Source organism: Strix uralensis, chromosome 1, assembly GCF_047716275.1.
Source record: "Strix uralensis isolate ZFMK-TIS-50842 chromosome 1, bStrUra1, whole genome shotgun sequence".
NCBI classification, from domain to species: domain Eukaryota; kingdom Metazoa; phylum Chordata; class Aves; order Strigiformes; family Strigidae; genus Strix; species Strix uralensis.
In genome coordinates, this window is record NC_133972.1 from 170,293,520 (window position 1) to 170,314,843 (window position 21,324).

Here is a 21,324-nt window from a genome sequence, read left to right on the forward strand (position 1 = left end):
TGGCTGCTGAAGTGTAGCAGCTCCTGATTGCCTTTGCTCTCGGGGCCTCACGGTAGTTGGGGCCTTTGGCCAATGGGAGCCGCTATTGACTACAGGTCAGATTCGGCCTGGCTATAAACGGAGTCCCCTGGGGGAGTCATTTTGAGCTCATCCCCAGAGCAGCACGCTGCAGTTGAGGACTCTCCCTTTGGGTCAGGACGCTGCCCAAGGAAACTCCTTGAGGTGACTTGGGTTGGGATGCTGCCCTGAGCAGGCAGGTTGAAAGCCCTCACTTGTTAGGTGAGTGATAAAGTGTTTTGGGTTGTGCTTAAACCCTAAGGAGTTGTGCTTTGTTCTGCATTTTGGGTTGTTGTTAAACCCTAGGAAGTTGTTCTGTTCTCCTCTCGCAGACATCCGAATCTGTAATTTACAGAGAGCTAGTTAATTGGGTTAATAATAAATTTTTATTTTTTGGTGATTGGTTGTTTATTTGAGAGCCTCCATATCACAGACACCAAATTTACTGAACTCCAGATGGGTTCAAAGGATGGAATTTGGTTCACCTTACTTTAAGAGAAGCGTCGATGACTAGGGTGAGGTGCAGACACCGAGTCAGCACTGAGACAGCCATATATGTGTAAAGGGAGTGATGAATCTTGGCAGGGTCACTGGGATGGCCAGGATCATGAGGATGACCAGGATGCAGACATCTACACTGAAGACACACCCACCTCAGTTAGAAGAACTTCCGTCCCTCTCTGAACTCTTAAAAAGAGAGATGCATTTGCCATTTGTAATTTTAAAATGAGAATGAAGATAATTTAAGAAATCCATTAATTGCAACTGCTGTAGTTCAACTATTTAATTTTTAAATTCTTTTAGCATCTTTGAACCCTATCTGGTACCTGAAATTTATTACTACTCATTTTACAGTTCAGATCACTCCCCACCATAAACCATTTCTAATTACACTTTGAAAGAATTCCACAGATTTATTCTCTGTAAAGGAAGGACCAAGCCTCAGAATCTTCCTTCCTAAAAAGAAAACACTGATCAAAATTTTCTGATACAGCTCAATCTTCCCTGAGTGTCTCTTTTTATACCTCAATTATGTTTCAGTTCTGGCAGGCTTCCTGCTCCTAATATGTTTGAAGAAGATATTAGCTTTCATGAGTTCAGCAAGTTACGCCTCAAAATCTTTTCTGGGCTTATGTTCCTCCCCTCTTCATTTAATCTATCAGGGTTGACATTTCCTTCTACTTTCTATGTTTGGACACAACATTCACTTTTATACAGTAAACTTTTTTTCCCCCAATTGCATTTATTTTGCTGTTTAACTACCCTTACTTTTATAACAATTTTTTGATTTATTTTAATGGAGAAGGAGAATGCAGTTACTGAGAATCCACTATGACATCTGTACGCAGTTTCCATGCTACCAGCAAACATACCACTCCTTTCAATTTCTTCCAATTAGCTTCTTTACTTTTATGTACCTCCTCCTTTCAAAGTTTAATACTTCTGTCAAGGTGGTTTGTTTATTTTAAAACCAGGCATTCATATTTGTTTACCCTAAATTTTATTTCTAATACTTATCATTCTGTCTCCTGTGACCTGAATATGAAGAACAGGAGGGGAAAAAAAGAGGAGGAACTCTACGGGAATAGGCAGGAAGAACAGCAGAGAGAGGGGAGCAATGGCGAGCAACCAGCTCAACCTAAAGAAAATGAGCTGGAGCTCTCAAGAAGTCTTGCTACAGCAGTCTAAACAGGGAAAAAAATGAGAAAGTCATAGCAAGACATAAATGAGAGAACAGGATACAGCTAGGTGAACATACAATAACAAGTTGCTCCAGCAGTCCTTCAAAACAAGAGGTTGTTTTAAATTATTCCATGCTCTAGAGTAGAAGCAGTTATTTATAGGTTTATAGGTTATTCTTATCTCTTTCTCCAGTGAAATGCCATTTAGTCAAATCTGTGTGTGGAAGTATAACTCACCAAGTGCCCATGCAGCTCGATTTCATTTTCCCAGGTGTTTGGGTGAAAATTCAAGACAATGTTTTAAGTAAAGATCCTCAGAAATTGAGTCTGATCTTTACTTCTGCCAATATAGGCTTGGCAGAGGGTTCCATTTAAGGGCACTTACACATTCACTTTTGGTCTAGCTGTCAATTTTTTACAAGCCCAGTTTAATATTCTTTCTTATCTTCTATATTTCTACATAGCAATTTGAAATTTAAATATCACCAAGTGAATGCATATGCAATCTGTTCTATAAATAAAAATGTAAAATACTGCATAGTTTCCTCTTTCAAGCTGTGAGATAGAAAGGCATATTTTAAGAGTTGTCAGACACTACGTCTGACATCATCAAATTATGATCAGTCCAGGCATAACCATAATTTCTAAAGATAAACAAGGTTTGGGGATTTTTTTCTCAAATCAAGCTCATCACTTCTTTGCAAAAGGCACAGACCTCACCCCAGCAGTTGACATGTCAGCCATCACCTGAGCATAGCAGTCTTGAAAGGAAGATGTAAAGGTTCTGAAAGCGATCTCAGATTATTGGCATGCAGTCCCTGGTCCTCCAACTACCAACAACTCTAAGCTGTCAAGGCATCAAAGCAATCTGCCCAGCCAACACTGACAAGTCCATCACAACTGATCTAGAGGATGAGGGGAACTGAAATAGCATTCAGTATAAATTTTGGCAGAACTTCGTCAGGGAGCATCATCTCAGCATAGGCTGAGAATAAGTATCTTCTAGAAGGTGAGAGATTGTTTTCCTGAGAAAACAGCCCAAGGCCAAACTTACAAACCTCTAAGGTTTGCATGGCATGGATCCACATGTCATATGATTTTGAAGTGCCAAGTAATAGCCAGTACTGCAGTAGGGGTAGAATCCTGCCACCATGGAGTTCAGAATCACATCAATGAAATTTAGACAACTAAGGATATTTCTGAAAATTCAACTCAGGACCTTTGAAAGGAACAAAAACCTTTTTCTTAGGTAGAGCTATGTTTTTATCATCCCACTGACCAAGCACAGCCATGGCATGCAGTTGGTATCTGAGATAAAGCATAAAAACAACTCCTGACCAAGTAATGATCTCAGCCACTCCAAGGTATTTCCTGGGCAATGCCTGTATGGAGATGTATAAAGTAGGCATACTGAAAATCAAAATCCACACACAGAAATCCCTCCTAATGAAGACTGATGAACTCTGTTGATAAGGTTTGCATCTGAAGATAAAATATCCAGCTACAGCAAGAAAACCCCCGAAGTTCTTCATCACATGCAGGACCTCATCTGCCCTCTGGGTGAAGAGAAGTGTCATAACAAGTTGAGTCTTTCACTAAAGATTTCATGTCTTTCAGCAGCATCAGTGACTATGGCCAGGGTGATGAATATCCACTCTAGGGAGGGCATGCCTCTATGGAAGGGGTATTTGTAATGAAGGCCAGGGTATCATTTTTAGTTTGCTAGAGCTAAACCAAATTTCTTCAATTTGGTAGAAGGATAAATAAGCTAAAATTGTTCAAAATCTTATACTTAGTGAGCAAAGAAGCTCTGATAAACCAGATGAGAAAAACTGGAACAACAAATGTATCTTATTTGCCAAGCTGCCAGACATTTTGTGGTCATGGCTGTGGAACTTAGCCTATTTATTTTTGGTCACTGCTGAGGCTGAAGAGACTAAAGGCAAAGGTCATCACAGAAAGACTCTGTATTACATGATATCCACTATTTTCTTTCTGGGTTGAAAGGTAAACATGTCCATACATGAGAGGCCACATGGTCATTCTTCACATTGTTAGCCAACATGCTTCTGTTTCTAAAGAGAGCACTCATGTTAATCTAGGGAATGATAAGAGCAGCAGAACAGACACCTTGAGACACCAAAGGCCATGATAATGCTGTGATAGTACTCGTGTTGACAATCCAGTCAGCTAGAAAAGCACCTAAAGGGTCCCAAGATAGCTCAGACAATCATGTAGGCTGTATACAAAATCAATAACCATGATGGAGAGAAGAAGAAACATAGAACACTGTCATTTGTCTTGTTACCTTTGCCTGTGGACTATCCAGGACCAACAGGTAGACCTGGTGTCAAAAGGCCAATGTGCACCTTCGTTTTAGCCTCCACAATCTCAAACCCCTGCCAAACTGCTTTGGGAACCAACCTCTGTCCTAAAGTCTGGTAACAGAGGATGCAGCTCGAACTAAGAGTGGTGTCCAATGATGTAAGAATCAACCACACACAGGAATGACAGGAAGGACATTTCAGGAAGTACTTCTAGATATTGTTCCCTCCCATCACCTACCGTCACTCACTTCAAGAATAAAGATATCCAGAACACTGGTCAACAGATGAAAAATGACTTGGGCATGTTTAATGCAAGGCAGAATCACCATAGAGTCAGCAGTTTAATTACATACACAACAGATAGAGTGGTAGAGATCTCAGATGTGAAGCCTGTCATCTCACTAGAAGGCTGGAAAGAACTAAAGCGCAACAACAATCACAGGACAGGAAGATCTTAATGGCAGAGGTATACCGTGAAGCACTGAAAAGTGTACGTTATTTCCCAAATAATCAAATAGACAAACTTCGAGGATCTTTAATGAACTGAACTTGCCCACAAAAAAACAAAAAGAAAAAAAGAATGAAGCATTCTGAGTTTCATACTGTACCATGAATGGCAAGAAAAGGTCACCTCAGGGCACTGAGATCTTTGCCACCAAAAGCAAAACAGCAAGCTTGATGGTTGGAAATCTACTGAATGTCTGAAAGAATGTGGGCTTGCAGGGGTGAGGGACATGCTCTCTGTAAGTGGCTTCTGTGTGGACAGTCACATTTCGGTAATAGCTGTTCCCAAGTAGCTCTGTGTTTAAAGAGACTCTAAGAGATGAGGTAACTCGGAATCATTTGTATAAAATACAAATCACAGTCCTTTTAAGTAGAACAGATATTACCAATCTGCAACAAAATCCACAATAAAATACTGAGCTTTCTTTCAAGTATCTGACCTTATCCAAATGAAGTTCAGTGTGAGCTGTACACACAGTGTTACGTTTCAAAAAGCATTATGCAAAAGAGATTTAATTCCAAGCAACTTTGCAATAGCACATTTTAATTCTTATTTCAAGAAAGACTGATTCTCAAGGACTTGTTAACGTTAAAACATAATGGCTTGAGATTAGAGAGCTTTTATGTAGAATTTGGTACCTCTTTTTGCTAAGCAGAAGACTGCATTTTACATATTTATGTAACTAAATAGCTTAATTTTAAATCAGACTCTTAGCTTCCATGTTGTTAAAATAGTGACTGACATCTCCCATTTACTTGATGATACTTTTTATTCAGATTTGCCAGGCTGTGTCGTTGGAAATTGTAATTCAAGTAAACATAGACAAAAGTTGTATTTTAAAATAATTTCCAAATGTCATTCAATTAAAATGTAAGAAAATTTTGTTTTAAACAGAAACCACTTTTGACTACGCATTTGTGTTCCATGAATAGAAGCAAGAGCTTCTAATTAATAGATTTTTCATTATAACTACTAAAGCTCATCTTCTGAACTTTTACTTGAAGAAATCAATTTTTTTCCCATTTTCTGAAGTCCCAGTATCTCAAGTTCAACTGACCCAGTAAATGAACAGACTAGATTAACAAACTAGAATGAGAGAATATTCCTTTTCTGCATAGAGGCAGCTAATCCCGAGACAAAAAGGTTAAGAAGATCAAGTTCCAGTGCCAAATGTTTAGTTGGTAACTTTCCTTCAGCTTAGAGTTTTCACTTCTATTTGTTCTATTTTTAAAGATGATCTTCAAACTACCTAAATTTGAAATACAAGTGTAATATTTAACATATACTATCAATTACAAGCTTTAAAAATAATAAGTTTATTTAAGAAAAAACACATTCAGGTAAAAATTTAGTTTTAAAAAAGTGAGTTTCTTCCACCTAGTACCTGGTAACTTGGCAACTTGCTACACAGCACAGAAAAATAATAAAATTTGAGCATTCTTGAACTCGAATGCTACCATATTAGTTCAGTTTCCTAATTAAACCTTTAATTGGTTAAAAAAACCTGGAAGTTTCAGTCATGTGCTTATTAGAGAAGAATATTAATTACAACACTTTAAAAAAGTTCATAATATAAGGGAAACAGTTCATAGATTTAAAATAGTAAGTAGGATAATGCTGTGCACTCAAATCATCTTGCTTTTGTCCTTTACTACAATGCAAGGTTGAAGGGGATTTGTTGGTTTTTTCCTAATATTCTGGTAATTTAAAAATAACTATAAAGTCATTTTCTATGCTAAATGGACCCTTGCACAACATCACACAGTATCAATCTCAGAAGAATTGCAAAAAAATTACAAGCCAGAAATACATTTCTGGCACTGTCATCCACCGTGTAGCTAGTTTGGAACACCACTAACCGTGTCTGAGCAACATGTTATCAATAAAAGACTTCAAGCACAACAGCAGTTCTATTTTGGATGTTTCAGGAGGGAAGGAGAAAACGATTCAGCCACTTTTCAAACACACTGGAGAACATTTAGCTTGATTTTTCAGACACTAAACATCACAGTTATCATAGGTCTTATGAAACTGGAAGCTTTACTCATATAACGTCTGAAGACAAGAAACACAAAAGCTGCTTCTCTTTAAGATTTCAAACCTGATTAGGGATTAGCAATATCGTGTGTGCATAGTAGAAGAGCTTAAAACCTTGTCTTCAGCCCAACTTTCCATAGACATACCAATAAACCTTCATTAAAAGTCCTGGAAAATCCAAGGATCTTTTGACAGCAAGTAAGATCTACAGACAAAAAGATAATTTATTCCAGTTTATCTGTTCCTCTCAGTTCCTCTCCTTCCTTCACTACTGATTTGAGCCACTAAACAGAGGGAATTCACTGGCAGGCAAAGACCTAAAGCTCATCAGCAGAATCACCAAGGAGAGACACTGAGCCATAACTAAAGGAGAAAAGAGAAAAGAAAAAAAACTACACCATTTTACTCCCATCCTCTTTATCATAAACAAGGGAATAACTGAAAAAAAAAAAAAAAAAATCACTTTTTGCCTGGCTTAGTGTGAATCAAAACCATTTTTTTTAAATCTTTCATCACTACTAGTTCAATCTCATTAATCTGGGTGATAAACAAACCTGTTTGACATATTTTTCCTAAGAAGCATAATACAAGCATAACAGTTGTCACTTTCTGCTCTTCCAGGTGGTTCCGTAAATGCTGCATGGTCCTCCCCCACAAAACAGTCCTCACACACATCATTTCCATTTCTGAAAATCATTCACAGACACATTCATTCCATTGTCATCCACTGACAAATTTAATAAATCCCACTGAAATGTATTGAATTAAAAACTTTTTTTTGAAAGAAACCACAGAAACTTAGAGAAACTTACACCTACTGTCCTAGTTAAACACTGTTTAATTCAATTCTATCATGTTCAGCTTCTACAAGTTCATTGTCTCTGTATTTGAGACAAGGATCATGCCTATTCCCTTAGATGAATTCTGTATCCACGCTATGACTGTTTCATCAGAAAACATATTTTATTAGAAAACTCATGGTAGATTCAGTCTGAACTATAGCATACACTCTTCTGAATTTAGTTTTCAACCTCAGCTCCTCTCAATTTCTTCATTAATAACACTTATGAAAGCTGCTAGTAGCTTTAAATAATACTTCTTTTTTAAATCCACAAGCAAATTAAGGCTTCTGATCATATTAATATTTACAGAGGAAATACAGCGTTAGGCTTGAGGCAGTCAATCTACAGATGGAAAACATTAAAGGAAGCTTTATTTTAGATACTACACATCAAGGTCAGAACACTAATATTTAAAATTAATAACACTGTATGTGTGATTGATTACCATCAGAGAGCTACCTCATGAATACACAGAAGTCCCTAACTTCTGTGCTCTCCATTACTTCTCAAATTAAGTATATTTCAAAACAAAGTCACATTATTTTATTGTAGGAAAGAATAAAGTGCAAATATCTCTTTCTTTTAAAAATCATACCTTGATCAGAAAGAAAATCCAGCATGGTCTGGAGAAGGAAAGACAGATGCCTGACACACAGAGCAGGATTGCCCATTCTTCTGGAAGCATATACTAGTTCATGAAGCAAACGCATCTGTACTGCAGCCCATCCTCTATGAGTTCCTATAAAGCAAGCACCCATTTAATACTTTTTAAAGCTAGAAGTCATCACAAACCAATTGGTTTTGGTTCTCTTTATATACTAAGCAGTAATGTAATGACACTTATAAAAATCACCCAGTGAACCAATAATTAAAAAATCCAAATCTTGTACTCAAAGCAGAAGAAATATTAGGATTTTTGCATTTGCTTGAATATTTCAATGTGAAAGTAATTTTTGTTTTACATGCTTGTCTAATCGACTAATAAATTTATCATTAGAATTCACAAAATGAAGTTAACACTTCCAGTGAAGTAAAACCAAAATGATACACAAAACCTTTAAAGTTTTATATTTTTTAAATTCTCTGGACAAGAAACGCACATGAGATTTCATACAGAAGCTTCATTTTTATCCAAATCAAGCACTTCTTAACTCTCTTTAAAGACCAGGCAAAAGGTATTTTCTCTAAATGCTTTCCTGGCCATTAAAAGTCAGTAAAAAGCAGTAAAATCTACAGGATATGAGGCACATTTCCTGATTTTCAGTCTTTAAAAACTAAGTTTCGGTCTATAAATTTTTTCATATTTGCAAAGTATCTATGGTAACAATAAACAGATCGTCATAATGTAACTTTGCTTTCAAAAACATAATATGCAGTACTCTTCATGAAACTTAACCTTCTTTTAGTAGTAAGCAAGAGCAATAATTTTAAAATAATAGATATTCCAAGATGTGCAATACTTCATAAACTTCTAAACAGCCTTCCTTCTAATATTACCCTTCAGCATTTGACAAACTTTTCTAGAAATATTTACTGTAACCAAACCTTGAGAGTTCATATTTTGCACACAAGAGTCTCATTATTTTTCATGTGTGAAATGCCATTCTTCAAGTAGCTCTTACGGTTTACAGTGATCTTTCCATATGTCTCTGAAACAGCCATTTTAGGGGTAAAATCTGACAAAGCACTTAAGTGCAAAATAAAGGTAAAAATGAAAGATAAACACTAATTTCTTTTTCTAATCGTCACTTCTGGAAGAAATTCTAGCACCTCTTCTCCCAACACAGTCCCATCCCAGACTTCTTCTCCATCATAGGCCACAGCATATTTTTTCCCACACATTCCCTCTTCCTAGACTCTTTGTATCTTTCTGTTGAGTCCACTTGGCGTTTTCTGCCTCCTCTCACATATCATTTCTTTCAGTGAGTGCTAAAATCACACCACTTATAAAAAAAACTAACCATCCACACGTACAGTGGGTTGTCTACATGCCTCTTTCATCAACGGAGCTAAGAGAGCTTGGAAAATATCACCTAGTGGCTAGGCAGATCAGTTTTTCCCTATTCTCTCTCGACAGAATTGACCAGATAGCTCCATTATTTCAATGGCTAAGTGACCTAGGATATACAGAAACAACTGAACCTACAAGACAACATCGAACTGGAATCCCAAAAACAGTTAATGTACTCTCACAAACGGGAGAAGAATATTCTGGTTGCTGTTTATTCACATTTAAACCAGTTCAGTGTTTTCGTACTGGTGAACTCCACCTCCTTTCCACCAACACATGCTCAGCCCATTGCTTGCTCTTCCTCTCCTACAGCTACAACATTTAGTGAATGGTCCCCAAAAATGCTACTATGCAAAAGAACACAAGTTTTTGGGCAACATGGAAAGGTTTACTCAAAAGGAGTTCCCAAGCAGCATATTAGTCGTCTCTTCCTTTAGAAGAGAAATGCAGCACAGTGTATTAAAATCAAGACAACTTTTAAAATTATTACTTTATATACAGCTTTAGATAACATTGATAAAATTGTTGAAATACAGCTACCTAAAGAAGGGCAGCAAGCAGCACACAACTCGCAGAAGGTGAACTAGGTATTTCACAGCTACAAGAATTGGCATGTGTTCTTAGGGACTGTTTTTCCTGTGGTTTTTAATAGATGCAATAAAACAGTACTTCAAACGATATACAGCGTCTAAAAACTGTTGGAATGTCTTAACCAAATGCTAGTTTTACAAATAACAACACTCTGATCTAATTTGTGGAAAAATGTGACATATTTGACCCTTCAGATACAGCTATAATTACATTATAGGTATGTCTATATACAAATATATGTAAAAGAGTCTTTCGTTCTTTCGTTATAAGGTCAAACAGCAACAAATACCACAAGAACTACAATTTCTGATTATACAAGTTGAAGGCACTTTAACTGAAAAAATACTGAAAAATATTACCTTTTTTATACTGAGAAGTATATAATCAAAACACAGACATTTTTGAAAAAGAGTAGAAATGGAGCTCTCATAAATAAAACATAATTATTTGCTGCAAACAGGAATACAGCACCACATTCAGCAGTGGCTTGCAGAAATCTGAAATTATTGACAGCAACACTAAGAAAAAGTTAAGGTGCAGTCTTAAAGAACTGCTGTATTTGCCGCAGTTAGCTTCAGATAGGTAAATGATTTTGGTTTAATTTGAAATCTCTCAAGGAAATTAGTTATAGGAAGCCAGCCGAGTGTTCTACTATGCTAATCCATACTTTCCCAGAGACACTTACCTTTGCTGAAATCTTTAGGATCCAATGATAAGCTATAGCCAGGGAGAGTTTCCAAAAGCAGTTTGTAGCAGGCCCTCCACCCGGGTTCTGGGATGCTGGGTGCAGCGCACTGCATTGCTGCTATACGCTTGAAAAAAGCAGACTTGCGGTGAAAACCAATACGTTCATACAGCTCAGAAAGAATGCTGTAACGCTGGATTTTTTCTTCTTCTGAAAGCTGAAATTTAAAGGCAAAAAAGGATTGGTTTTAATCGAAATTTTAAAGCGTATGTCTGACTTTTAAAAAAAAAAAAAATAACAGGAGGAGAAAAAATGTAGTAGACATATCTCCAACACTACAGAAGGCCAGTGATTTTGCATGTAGCCAGTCATGACAGCTTCTACTGGCAGGAAAACTTAAGCTTGCTTCAAGTTCAATAGCTAACAAAAGCAGCAAAGATAGAGTTCTTTACCAACTTTATTTGTCAGTAGTACTAACAAGTAAATAGTCAAAACAGTCAATAACAGCTAAACAGCTCCACATTTTATGGAAGATATTTAACATGATATTCATGTGCATAATAAAAATGCAAACATACAGCACTTCCAAAAATCTATCGATTTATCAAGCTAAACATTTTCATCCCTTTAAGATTAAATCTAGTTATTAAGCTTGAAGTCTCAGGCTATGAAAGCAAAGAAACTACTGTCTCAACTTTTATAAATCTCCAATCTTGTAAACCACAAAATTTTCATTCCATGATACTATACATATGCAGACTGCCAACTAGTGAGGAGGAATTTAGCAAAAGGTTAAGCCCTGTTAGGCTTAAAGTTGAAACAAACTCAATGAGTAACTACCAACATGTGCTTCTTTAGCTTACAATATATTGGCACAAGTCCCAGGTAACCATTCTTTCCCCTCTGCTTTGAATGACAATCGTGCTTTGAAATCAGACAGCCAAGAAGAAACTGCCACAGAAACTCTGGAAGCTACCAAGTATTTCAAGTCTACATCCCAGTAACAAGCACTGAGTTGTGAAGGCGGACCAATGCTGACACCTAGTGCACAATATCTGGCATGCACAACCAAAACCAATAGAAAATATTTTAAATTACTCTAAAGCTGCTAACACATTTTGCAAAGGCGTTTAAAATGACAAACTTCATACAAAAATAGCACTAAAGGACAGAAACAGCGTTTCTGCAACTCATTCTTCAAAACTGAAAGTATCAATCAGTGGATTCTGTGCATTTAACTTCAGATACTTAAAGACTTGGAAAGTCAAAAGAAGATGCTGGCCACACTGGTTAACTTTTACAGAAATAATTAGGTCTTACTAATGAAGCTTCAAAACATCTGTTAGTCACATAAATCCTAATGTAATTACAAAAAAATAGCATGTTTTCAAAAGTTACTTCTAATTTTGGACACAGGAATACGAGAGACCACAAAGAAGGCCTAGAGTTTTCAGAAGGCACCATGACCTTATCTGACAGTTCAAATCTTTGTACTTCAGGATATGAAGAGACACTAGCAAATAATTTTAGAAATTTTCAGACAGTTTTTGAAGCTGAGGTTGCTATTGCCCTCAGAACTGACAACACAAGACGATGCCCAACGCAAAAATACCGCACATCCATATAAGCAGCCAATCCCTGTAACAAGAGCTGTAAAAAGGCAATTGCACCAAGCTGAAAGATTTCATGAATCAATGCAGCTGGGAAGAAACACAAGGCACAAAAAGAAAATACAGAACAATTTTAAACCAGTTTAACAGAATCCCCAAGAGCTATCATTCAGAAAGAACACGAGGTATGAAATTAAGGTTACTTATTCTAGCAGAAAAAAGCTACTCCGCCTTTTCTTTTTTCTCTTTTTTCCATTTACATAATTTTTAAAAAGTTAGCACAATAAAAAATGTGGCAGCAAAGTTGAAAAGGGCATGAGCACGTGATCACATACTAAAGTTAAAAAAAGCTTAAAAATACAAACTATCAAAAGCTATTCCTCAAATACATAATACTGTCAATGCTCACACACCTATGGAAACTAAATTTTTAAGATGAGAAAAGACAGGGTCATGCTATTTCGGTAGACATGAGTGCTCACTAAGAATTGGATTGACTATGAGAGAGGCAACCAATTTACAGAAAGTTTTATTTTTATCATATTTAAGTTTTTAACACTGGTACCTAACTTGTTGCTTAATGACTGTCCACAAAGTTACTCAAATATTTTCTGCAATTAAAGGAAACTGTTTTTTCATCACCACAAAGATAGCAAAATTGCATTTTCCCTCAGCACAAATAGCTGTGTTACCACACAGGGATTTAAAAGGAAAAAAAAAAAAAAAACAAACACCCACACAGATACTCCAAGTAATTAATTCTGGGAAGACTGCAGCAGGCATTCTGCAGGCCATTAACGCAGTATTCACAAACATCTTTCCTGACCTTACAAATTTATAAAAGCTTAAGGTCTATAAAGTGGCTGCAAAAGAGCCAACACCTGTAGCACAGCAACTTTTCCATCTGGTTAATTTTCATTTAACTGTTATAACAAAACAAATTAATAATCGCACCTGTAAAGGCTGTAGTTCACTATCCAAGCAACTGAGCCAGTTTTTTCTCATGTTTGTTTTAAGACAGGCTTCAAGAGGGTAGCTTTTCATTTGTTTTTCAATTATTCATTACTATATTAAAACTCTATAATCTCACTTTCTTTGTAATTAGATATTACAATTTATCCTTCATAACTGGATGCAAAGATAAGTCTTACTACCCTGCAGCTCTCCCATAATCAGAAAATAGCAATTACATAATGTTGCTAGACTGGGCAGGAGACTGAATATATAGAAAGAAACTAGTTTTCCTGTTTATCAGAGGCATACACTTTATCCCGTGAGGTGTTTTTTCTGCTGTCAAATATTGATTGTGCTGACGTTCCATCTACCTGTCGTACAGTTTGTTTCCCTAACCTATCATGGGATGACTCCTCCTTTGAGTTAGTCTAAATTATAACTGTTATCTGCTTCCATGCTATGTACAATAAATCTTGAAGAGCTGTAAATATAATTCCCAGCTATACCCCTCTATGGAAAATACATTGCACAAAAACGGAAAGACTCTCTTATTCATATTTCTTGTAATAATGCCTTCTAGAATCACTTCCACTCAAGAAAATGACAAAATAAATAGTAGACGTGTGCAGTTATGAGATAGATAAATGTCATCGTTGACAACAATGGGGCTTTAATTAGCTTCAAAAGGTTTAATTGGCTTCTGTTAATACATTTTTCAATCGTTTGGCCTTATGTCACCTTAATTTAGCCCAAGTCTATCTCGAACACTGAATATCAGAGTGTGTTGTACAGAATGGCCCTCTCCAGCCATAATTGGCCTACCGATTAAGAGGTAAGTCCAGCCACCCCCAGACCCTCTACTCTCTGAGGACCAGCTAGAACAAAAGGGGATTCACCTATTACCAAATCAATTTTTCACCTTGAATGCAACATTAAAAGCCAAGGTGTAAAGGGACCTCAGAAGATCCTCTGGTGTAACCTTCTGTGGGAAAGGGAAGGTACATGCGATCACTGAGCACCCTGTCGAATTGCATCTTGAAATCCTCCAGCAATGTGGACTCCACCATGTCCCAGTGGAGGTTGTTCTAGTGAATGATTTTTCTCACTAAAAAATTTCTTCCTTGTATTGCGATGAAACTTCTCCTGGTGCAACTTGTACCCATCGCCCCTTGTCTTCTCTTAAGTGGCTTCTTGTGAAAGAGCCTCCATCCTCTCTGTAGCTGCCCTTTAGGTACTGGAATACTGTGATGAGATCCCCCTGAGCCTTCTCTTCCTCAGGGAGAAAAAGACCCAACTCCTTCAGTCTTTCCTGCCTCAACAGGCAGGATCTCCAGGCCTTCGATGGTCTTCGTGGCGCTCCTTTGGATCCTCTCCAGTCTGGCTGTGCCTTGGAGGTGCCGCCTGACAAGGGCTGAGCAGAGTGGGATGATCATGTCTCCGTCTCTGCTAGAAACACCCCTGCGGATGCAGCCCAGGGTCCAGTTTGCCTGTGTTGCTGCAGCAGCGCACTGCTGGCTCCTGTTCAGCCTGTTGTGCACCAGGACCTCCAGGTCCCTTTCAGAGAGTTGCTCCCCAGCCACACAGAGCCTCGCCTGTCCTGGGCTCTCTGGTTATGTCGTCCAAGGTGCAGAACCTTGCACTTATCACACCTTTGGACACTAACCCCCCCAAGTTTGTTAGTTTGATGCAAGATTGGCAGGTCAGCCAATTTGCTAATGAGATTCTCCTGCCTCTTCTCAGGAGGTGGATCCCCTCTCTCCCCAGTAGGCTGTAGGACTTCCCATGACCATAGAAACCAAAGCCCCAGTGACAACACCAGCCATGAAGCCAGGTATTGATCTGCACGATGCGTTGACTTCTGCCTGCACCCCTATCTCTGACTGGCAAGACAGAGAAGAAGATCCCTTGGGCACCTGCACCCTTTCACTTGGCCTCCAAGGACCTGAAGTCCTGCTTGATCTTGCCCAGGTCTTGCTTTACCATGTCATTGGTGTCCACATGGAAGAGCAGCAGGGGACAGTAGCCTGTGCTTTTAGCCAGCTGTGGCAGTCACCTCTTTGGGACATCCCAGTCTTGGCTCCTGGCAAGCAGCAAACCTCCCGTCAGTGTATAGAGGCCAGCAGATGGGTGCCTCGGGGCCTCTCAACAGTCACACATCACCAGCGCTCGCCGCCTCCTTTTGCAGCTTTCACTAGGTGCTGCTGCTGCTGCACCTTCTCCCTGTGCGTTTTGCTCGTGGGTTTAGTCCGCTGCCAAGGTTTCCGATCTGTTGGTGGTTGGCACACGAAAGGAAGAGGACTGAAGTGATCCTCTTCCTGCGGGTCACAAGAGACCACGGTGCCTCCTGCTCCAAGGTGCTGTCAGGTCGCTGTTGGAGCTCTTTGGTCTCTGGAGGTCGGGGCCACGGGGCCCGAGTATTTCTCCTTGCCAACTCTCCGGCAAGGCTCTAGTTCTGGGTCATGCTCCCCAACACGGCACAAGCCGCTCCCTTCCCCTGCAGCTCCTCCACCCGCTGCCTGAGGGACCTCCCCGGAGCACCCCCTGCCCAGGGGAGCTGCCCCCCTCCTGCACCCGGGAGGCAGGGGTGCAGCCTCTGCAGCCCTCGCCCTGCCCAGCCGCTGCCCCGAGAGCAACCTCTGCCTGGGAGCTGCCTGCGCTCGCCCCAGCCTTGCCCGCCGAGGCAGCCGATTCCCGCCTGCTGCAGAGCACGGCCCTCGCCTGCTCTGCCCGCCGCCCTCCCGGGGGGAGACCGGCCGCCCCCCGGTCGCTCCCTCCCCACACACAGCCAAGGGGGGCGGCGGGCCCAGAGCCCCCCTCAGACAGCCCGCGGGGCCTCGCAACCCTCCCGCTCCTCTCAGCCTCGACTGCCCACGCCTGCAGTGCTGGTGGAAGGAGACTGGGTCAGGGGGATTCCACACCCTGGGAGGCTCCGATCTGTGAAAATTAAGAGCCTAGATCCCTTCTTTTCAGAAGGAAAGACAGATAAAGCATCAGACAGATCGGTGGTTTGCGTTTGTTTCGTGTAATACTTGGATGAAATCAAGAGTTTCCAGCGTGTTTTTCTGGTCCCTGACCTTTTCAGAATCGCTTTTTCCGTGGCTGCATGGAAAGCATTTTCAGACAAGACATTCCAGCCTGGCGGTAGTTCTTACGATGTGGAAGTTCATTTAGAAGTCCTGACGTGCCTACTTGGGCTACTACAAGTTTCTGCGTTGATACAGCGAACCATAACGGGGCTTCAGTGCTTAGATCCCTTTGGAGCTCTGTACAGTACCTCTTCGGAGGAGTAACTGATCCTTCTGGGGACTGCAGAATGCGTAATTGTCCACACTGTGGATACTAATAAGCAATTAAATAAAAAGAAATTCACAGAACATCTCATACAATTGTGCTTTTGAACATTTGGTTTTAATCAACAGTTCTGCTTTTCAGGTTTCATAGTAATAGAACCCATTAATATCCCTGAATGTATGTTTTTAATTTCCACTAGCATTAATTGGAGGTAAACATTTGCATTAAGTGCATCTCCCTTGAGCTCTCTAATATTGCTTGTAAAATGTAATCAGATAGTAAATGATTGTGAAGGTACAATTAGAGTACAGGTGGTTTCATCTCTGACTTACAGTTTTAATAATCCTGCTTTTTTACTGGACACTTTCTAGCATCCTAGTAAAAAAGTGTTAGTAAAATCCTAGTAAATATCCTAGTAAAAAAAGTATTGAGTAAACTAGTAAAAGTGAATCCATGTATGTTTTAGATTAGCTTGTAGTCACGATTTATTTAACATGCACAGTGAAACCACCTTTTGACTATTTGGACTGCGGGTCTTCAGCTTGTATGGAGAATCTTGTCACATTCAGTTTTAAGTCTGAAGGTCAGGTGCATGTGGTTAACTGAGAAATTTGGAAGGCAGACAGGATCTTGTGAGCTGAGAAGGTTATGAAGTGCTAATGTAAAATAATCCTTCTGCACTGAACAGTCCCTTAGAACTTGTGTCTCTGCTGCTGACCTCACTTCCATAAACTTCTCGCCTCCTTCAATAAAAAAAAATTTAAGCTTGGCAGGGTGAAGTGTCTTTAAAGTTGGACCTGTCTCTTGTAATAAGATGTACTTTTGGTTTCTATCTCACTACCTGACCTATTTTTGTTCACTGTCTTTCCTAAGTATCTTCACAAGTTACTTAGTAATTAGTGTTATCGCTTAAGTCGCCATTTTATGATCCTTGAATAAATCTGTATCTATAGATCCTAGTGCCATCTTCCCCTCCCACAGCATCTCCCAAACTACTTACTGTTTCCCAAAGAAAATTAGTAGGAGGAAACTGAGGTGGCATCTTGCTGCTGAGCAGTTGTTTCCTTCTTAATTTAGAATGATCTTTTATTTACTCCATATGCTCAGTATCTTTCTAGCTGCCCTTTAGGTACTGGAATACTGTGATGAGATCCCCCTGAGCCTTCTCTTCCTCAGGGAGAAAAAGACCCAACTCCTTCAGTCTTTCCTGCCTCAACAGGCAGGATCTCCAGCCCTTTGATGGTCTTCGTGGCGCTCCTTTGGATCCTCTCCAGTCTGGCTGTGCCTTGCAGGTGCCGCCTGACAAGGGCTGAGCAGAGTGGGATGATCATGTCTCCGTCTCTGCTAGAAACACCCCTGCGGATGCAGCCCAGGGTCCAGTTTGCCTGTGTTGCTGCAGCAGCGCACTGCTGGCTCCTGTTCAGCCTGTTGTGCACCAGGACCTCCAGGTCCCTTTCAGAGAGTTGCTCCCCAGCCACACAGAGCCTCGCCTGTCCTGGGCTCTCTGGTTATGTCGTCCCAGGTGCAAGACCTTGCACTTGTCTTTTAAATCTTGTACAGTTCTTGTAGCCCGCTCTTCCAGCCTGTCCATGTCTCTGTGAAATAGCTCTCCCTTCTGATGTGTCCACCTCACCACCCAGTTTGGTGGCATCATCAATCCCATCATCCAGATCATTTCTGAAGATGCTGAACAGTGTGGGGCTCAGTGCTGATCCCTGGAGGACCCCACTTGTGACAATCTGCCAGCCCAAGTAAAAACCTTTGATCACCACCCTCTGACTGCAGCCTTGTGAGGAACTGGGGAAGCTAATGCCTCATTCATCAATGCAGAAAGCCTCAAGGACAAGTCGTGGCCTTTGTGGTTAGTCTAAGGAACAAACTATCTGCCTAAGGAAGCGCAGAGTGCATCGAATGGTGCACCGCTCTGCTCCCCTGCGGTTGTATTGCCAAGTTCCCTAGATAAGCCTCAAAGAGGGGAGACATAGACTTAGTAAAACCATATGTTTGGGTTAACGACTACACTTTAATTTAGAAGCTTGATAAATTATGTAGGCCTTGAAGAAGAGCTAAAAAATTGATAAGAGGGAAACACCCTGTACCAGACGGAGCCAAAGGCTGGATAATTGCCCAAAAAGCAAAAGCTGGGGGACAGGTAACGGTGGCAGGGGGACACTCAACTGAACGAAAGGGTTAATGCCTCAGCACATGAGCAGAACCCACGGTCCACCTTCTCTTCGCCTCTCATGCAAATGAGTTTGTGGAAAACCCATCTCTCTTCCTCTAGTATGCAAATTCACCGATAAAACAAACTTAAAATGCAACAGAGAATGTTGCTGGGTGTGCACCCACCACCCAAGATTACTGGACCTGAGACAATGCTGGAACCTGGGGTGGTGATCTGGATTCTCTGACTCTCTTTCTCTCCCTTCCTTTTCTTTCATTTCCCTTCTTTTCTTTCTTATAGATTATCCAGTAAGAGACCACATCACTTACTATCCTTTCCAAGTTTAAGTTGTTTCTAACACAAATTGAATGTTTTAACCAGTCGCTTGATGTCATTTCACCTTAATTTAACCCAAGGGGATCATGAAACTTCTAAGACTCCCAGAGTTACCCAGTCTGGGTTGTAACAGGCCTGTTAACCAATTTCCTACCCATATTGGAGACCACCCACCAGTCTGTATCTTGCCAGTTCGTTCAGGAGAAGGCTGTGGGAAACAGTGTCAAACACTTTGCTGAAGGTTGGTACATGGTATTTGCATTAACTCCCTATATTCTGACTGAGCTACAACAAAAATACGTTAATATACCTGATTTTTATTCCAAGGTTTTCCCGACAGTGAGAGATCTGGCATTTATAGAATATATTTTATATAGCATGAGAATGCACACTGAGGTATGCTTTACATGCACAAAGATTTATTTGCAGGGTCAATAGCTGATGACATACATCAAGTTCAAAGTTCCTTTAGGGGAGAAACAAAGCAGAGAGTAAGAGACCACCCAGCTAAGAAAAGCAGTGGGGCCTCCAGAACACCCTTCTCTGGTTCTCTGCGATGCAGCAGGTGACAGAAATGATGATGCTTTCTCACCACGCTTTTTCACTAGATGCATTTCATCAGGACCCACTCAATCTCTTAGGTGTTTCTATTTGGGACACTATTAGAGCTGTCTGGGAGAAGCTTTGATCAGGGCACGTGCTGCATGCTGACTAGCTGCCAAGCTTTGTGCTTGTGTATTATTAGGTAATACTTATCAGCTATTTAAATGACTTATGTACTTTGCCATTCACTAAGTCTTATTTTTACTCTAATACAAAGTGGAAGTTGTTACATCAGTGGTGTCAGGGAGGAGAAGAGGTGATTCTCTAACGACAGTAATTGCTACCAGAGGAAAAACAACATAACAACAATATTGGAGTTTGCAGCCCACAAGAGTAACAGCGCAAGAACAAGAGAAAATACTGCCACAGCTGCTTACGTGAAAGGCTACAGAGCTGCCAGCGAAAGACAAGACTACAGCATTAAAGAGAAGGCCCTTAGCACTGCAAGGACTACAGCAGATAAGGTACTCTGCAACCAAACTGATTATTTTTATGATAGCTTATGAATTAATTATGCTGGATTAGCAAAATGACTCCACAGAGAGGATTCTCTGCAAATGAAAGAAAGTATTCCACCTCCCTCATAAATTTGCTGTCCCCATCTGGGCTTAATAAGCTCAGTGGTGTGGACTTAAACTCCTAGTCTTACCAAGATGTAACGAGCAAACAATGGAAGACCAGTAAGAAACATAACAGCTTTTTATGAATTCTTTCAACCAGTCTCTCTGTAACCAGTGACACCAAGCTCGAGACACTGATAAAGTGTTAGTCTTGTTCTGTGGTGGTACTGAGCATTTTTTCCTCACAGTTCCAAATACTGATTTTCTCCTCTGAATTCCCTTCTGATTTGGCCTAACCAAGACTTCGCACTACACAACAAAAAAACAATTGATCAACAGCACTAGTGAGACTCTTAAGCTCACTTTGCTAAGGTCATTCCTTATTTGCTCAAAGTTTCATTGAACGAGATGGAATCAAGAAAAAAAAAAATCAGTTGCAGATCTGTCCCAGGCAGCTATTTTACCCTGGTACGACAATGAGATTTTTGTCTTCACAAGGGAAAATAACCAATAGAGTCTTTAATCTGAGACTAAGTCCTCATGTTTTTAAATGAACTCTGAATACCTTTTAAACCAGACTCACAGATGTGAAAATCCTCAGAAGTCGAGTCCTAGTGAGAAGGAAGATAGTGATATAGAAAATAAACTGGAGTCTCCTGGATGTAAGTAACTTTCACACTTCAGTATAATCTCTCAAATGAGAAGAGCACTGACCTGACGAAGGTTGATATAAACTGCATTCTGAAGAAACTCAGAGGCTTCCATGCTCCTTTTCTGTATTGCAAGGACTCTCACTGCCTTCACACAGGCTTCCAGTTCAATCACACCAGCATTCTTGTACTTGAAGAGGGAGAAAATTAAAATATTCAAGTATTGCACCTGTTAGATTTGATAAGTATTTCTGCTCAGCTGTCACATCTTCCAAGCCCAGCAATTCCTTAATGCTAGTGACTATACTGTTAAATTATTAACATATGCCCAAGTGAAAATTAAGGCATCATCTAAAATTTTATTATACAAATTTTATTATTTTCAGCCTCTTCACTCACTTTTCTTATTTTGAGACACA

The 21,324-nt window shown here is 40.0% G+C and overlaps 1 protein-coding gene across 3 annotated transcripts in view; it reads right to left on the reverse strand.

Moving 5' to 3' along the window:
- The window catches only part of TRAPPC9 (trafficking protein particle complex subunit 9), a 535,677-nt gene that overhangs the window by 486,635 nt on the left and 27,718 nt on the right, over positions 1-21,324 (reverse strand). For all 3 annotated transcript variants that reach the window (XM_074888684.1, XM_074888678.1, XM_074888692.1), the window contains 3 exons: positions 20,970-21,095; positions 10,738-10,954; positions 8,046-8,189 (listed from right to left, as the gene is read on the reverse strand). In XM_074888684.1, the coding sequence (XP_074744785.1) occupies positions 8,046-8,189; positions 10,738-10,954; positions 20,970-21,095 (487 nt within the window). The remainder of the gene's footprint in view (positions 1-8,045; positions 8,190-10,737; positions 10,955-20,969; positions 21,096-21,324) is intronic.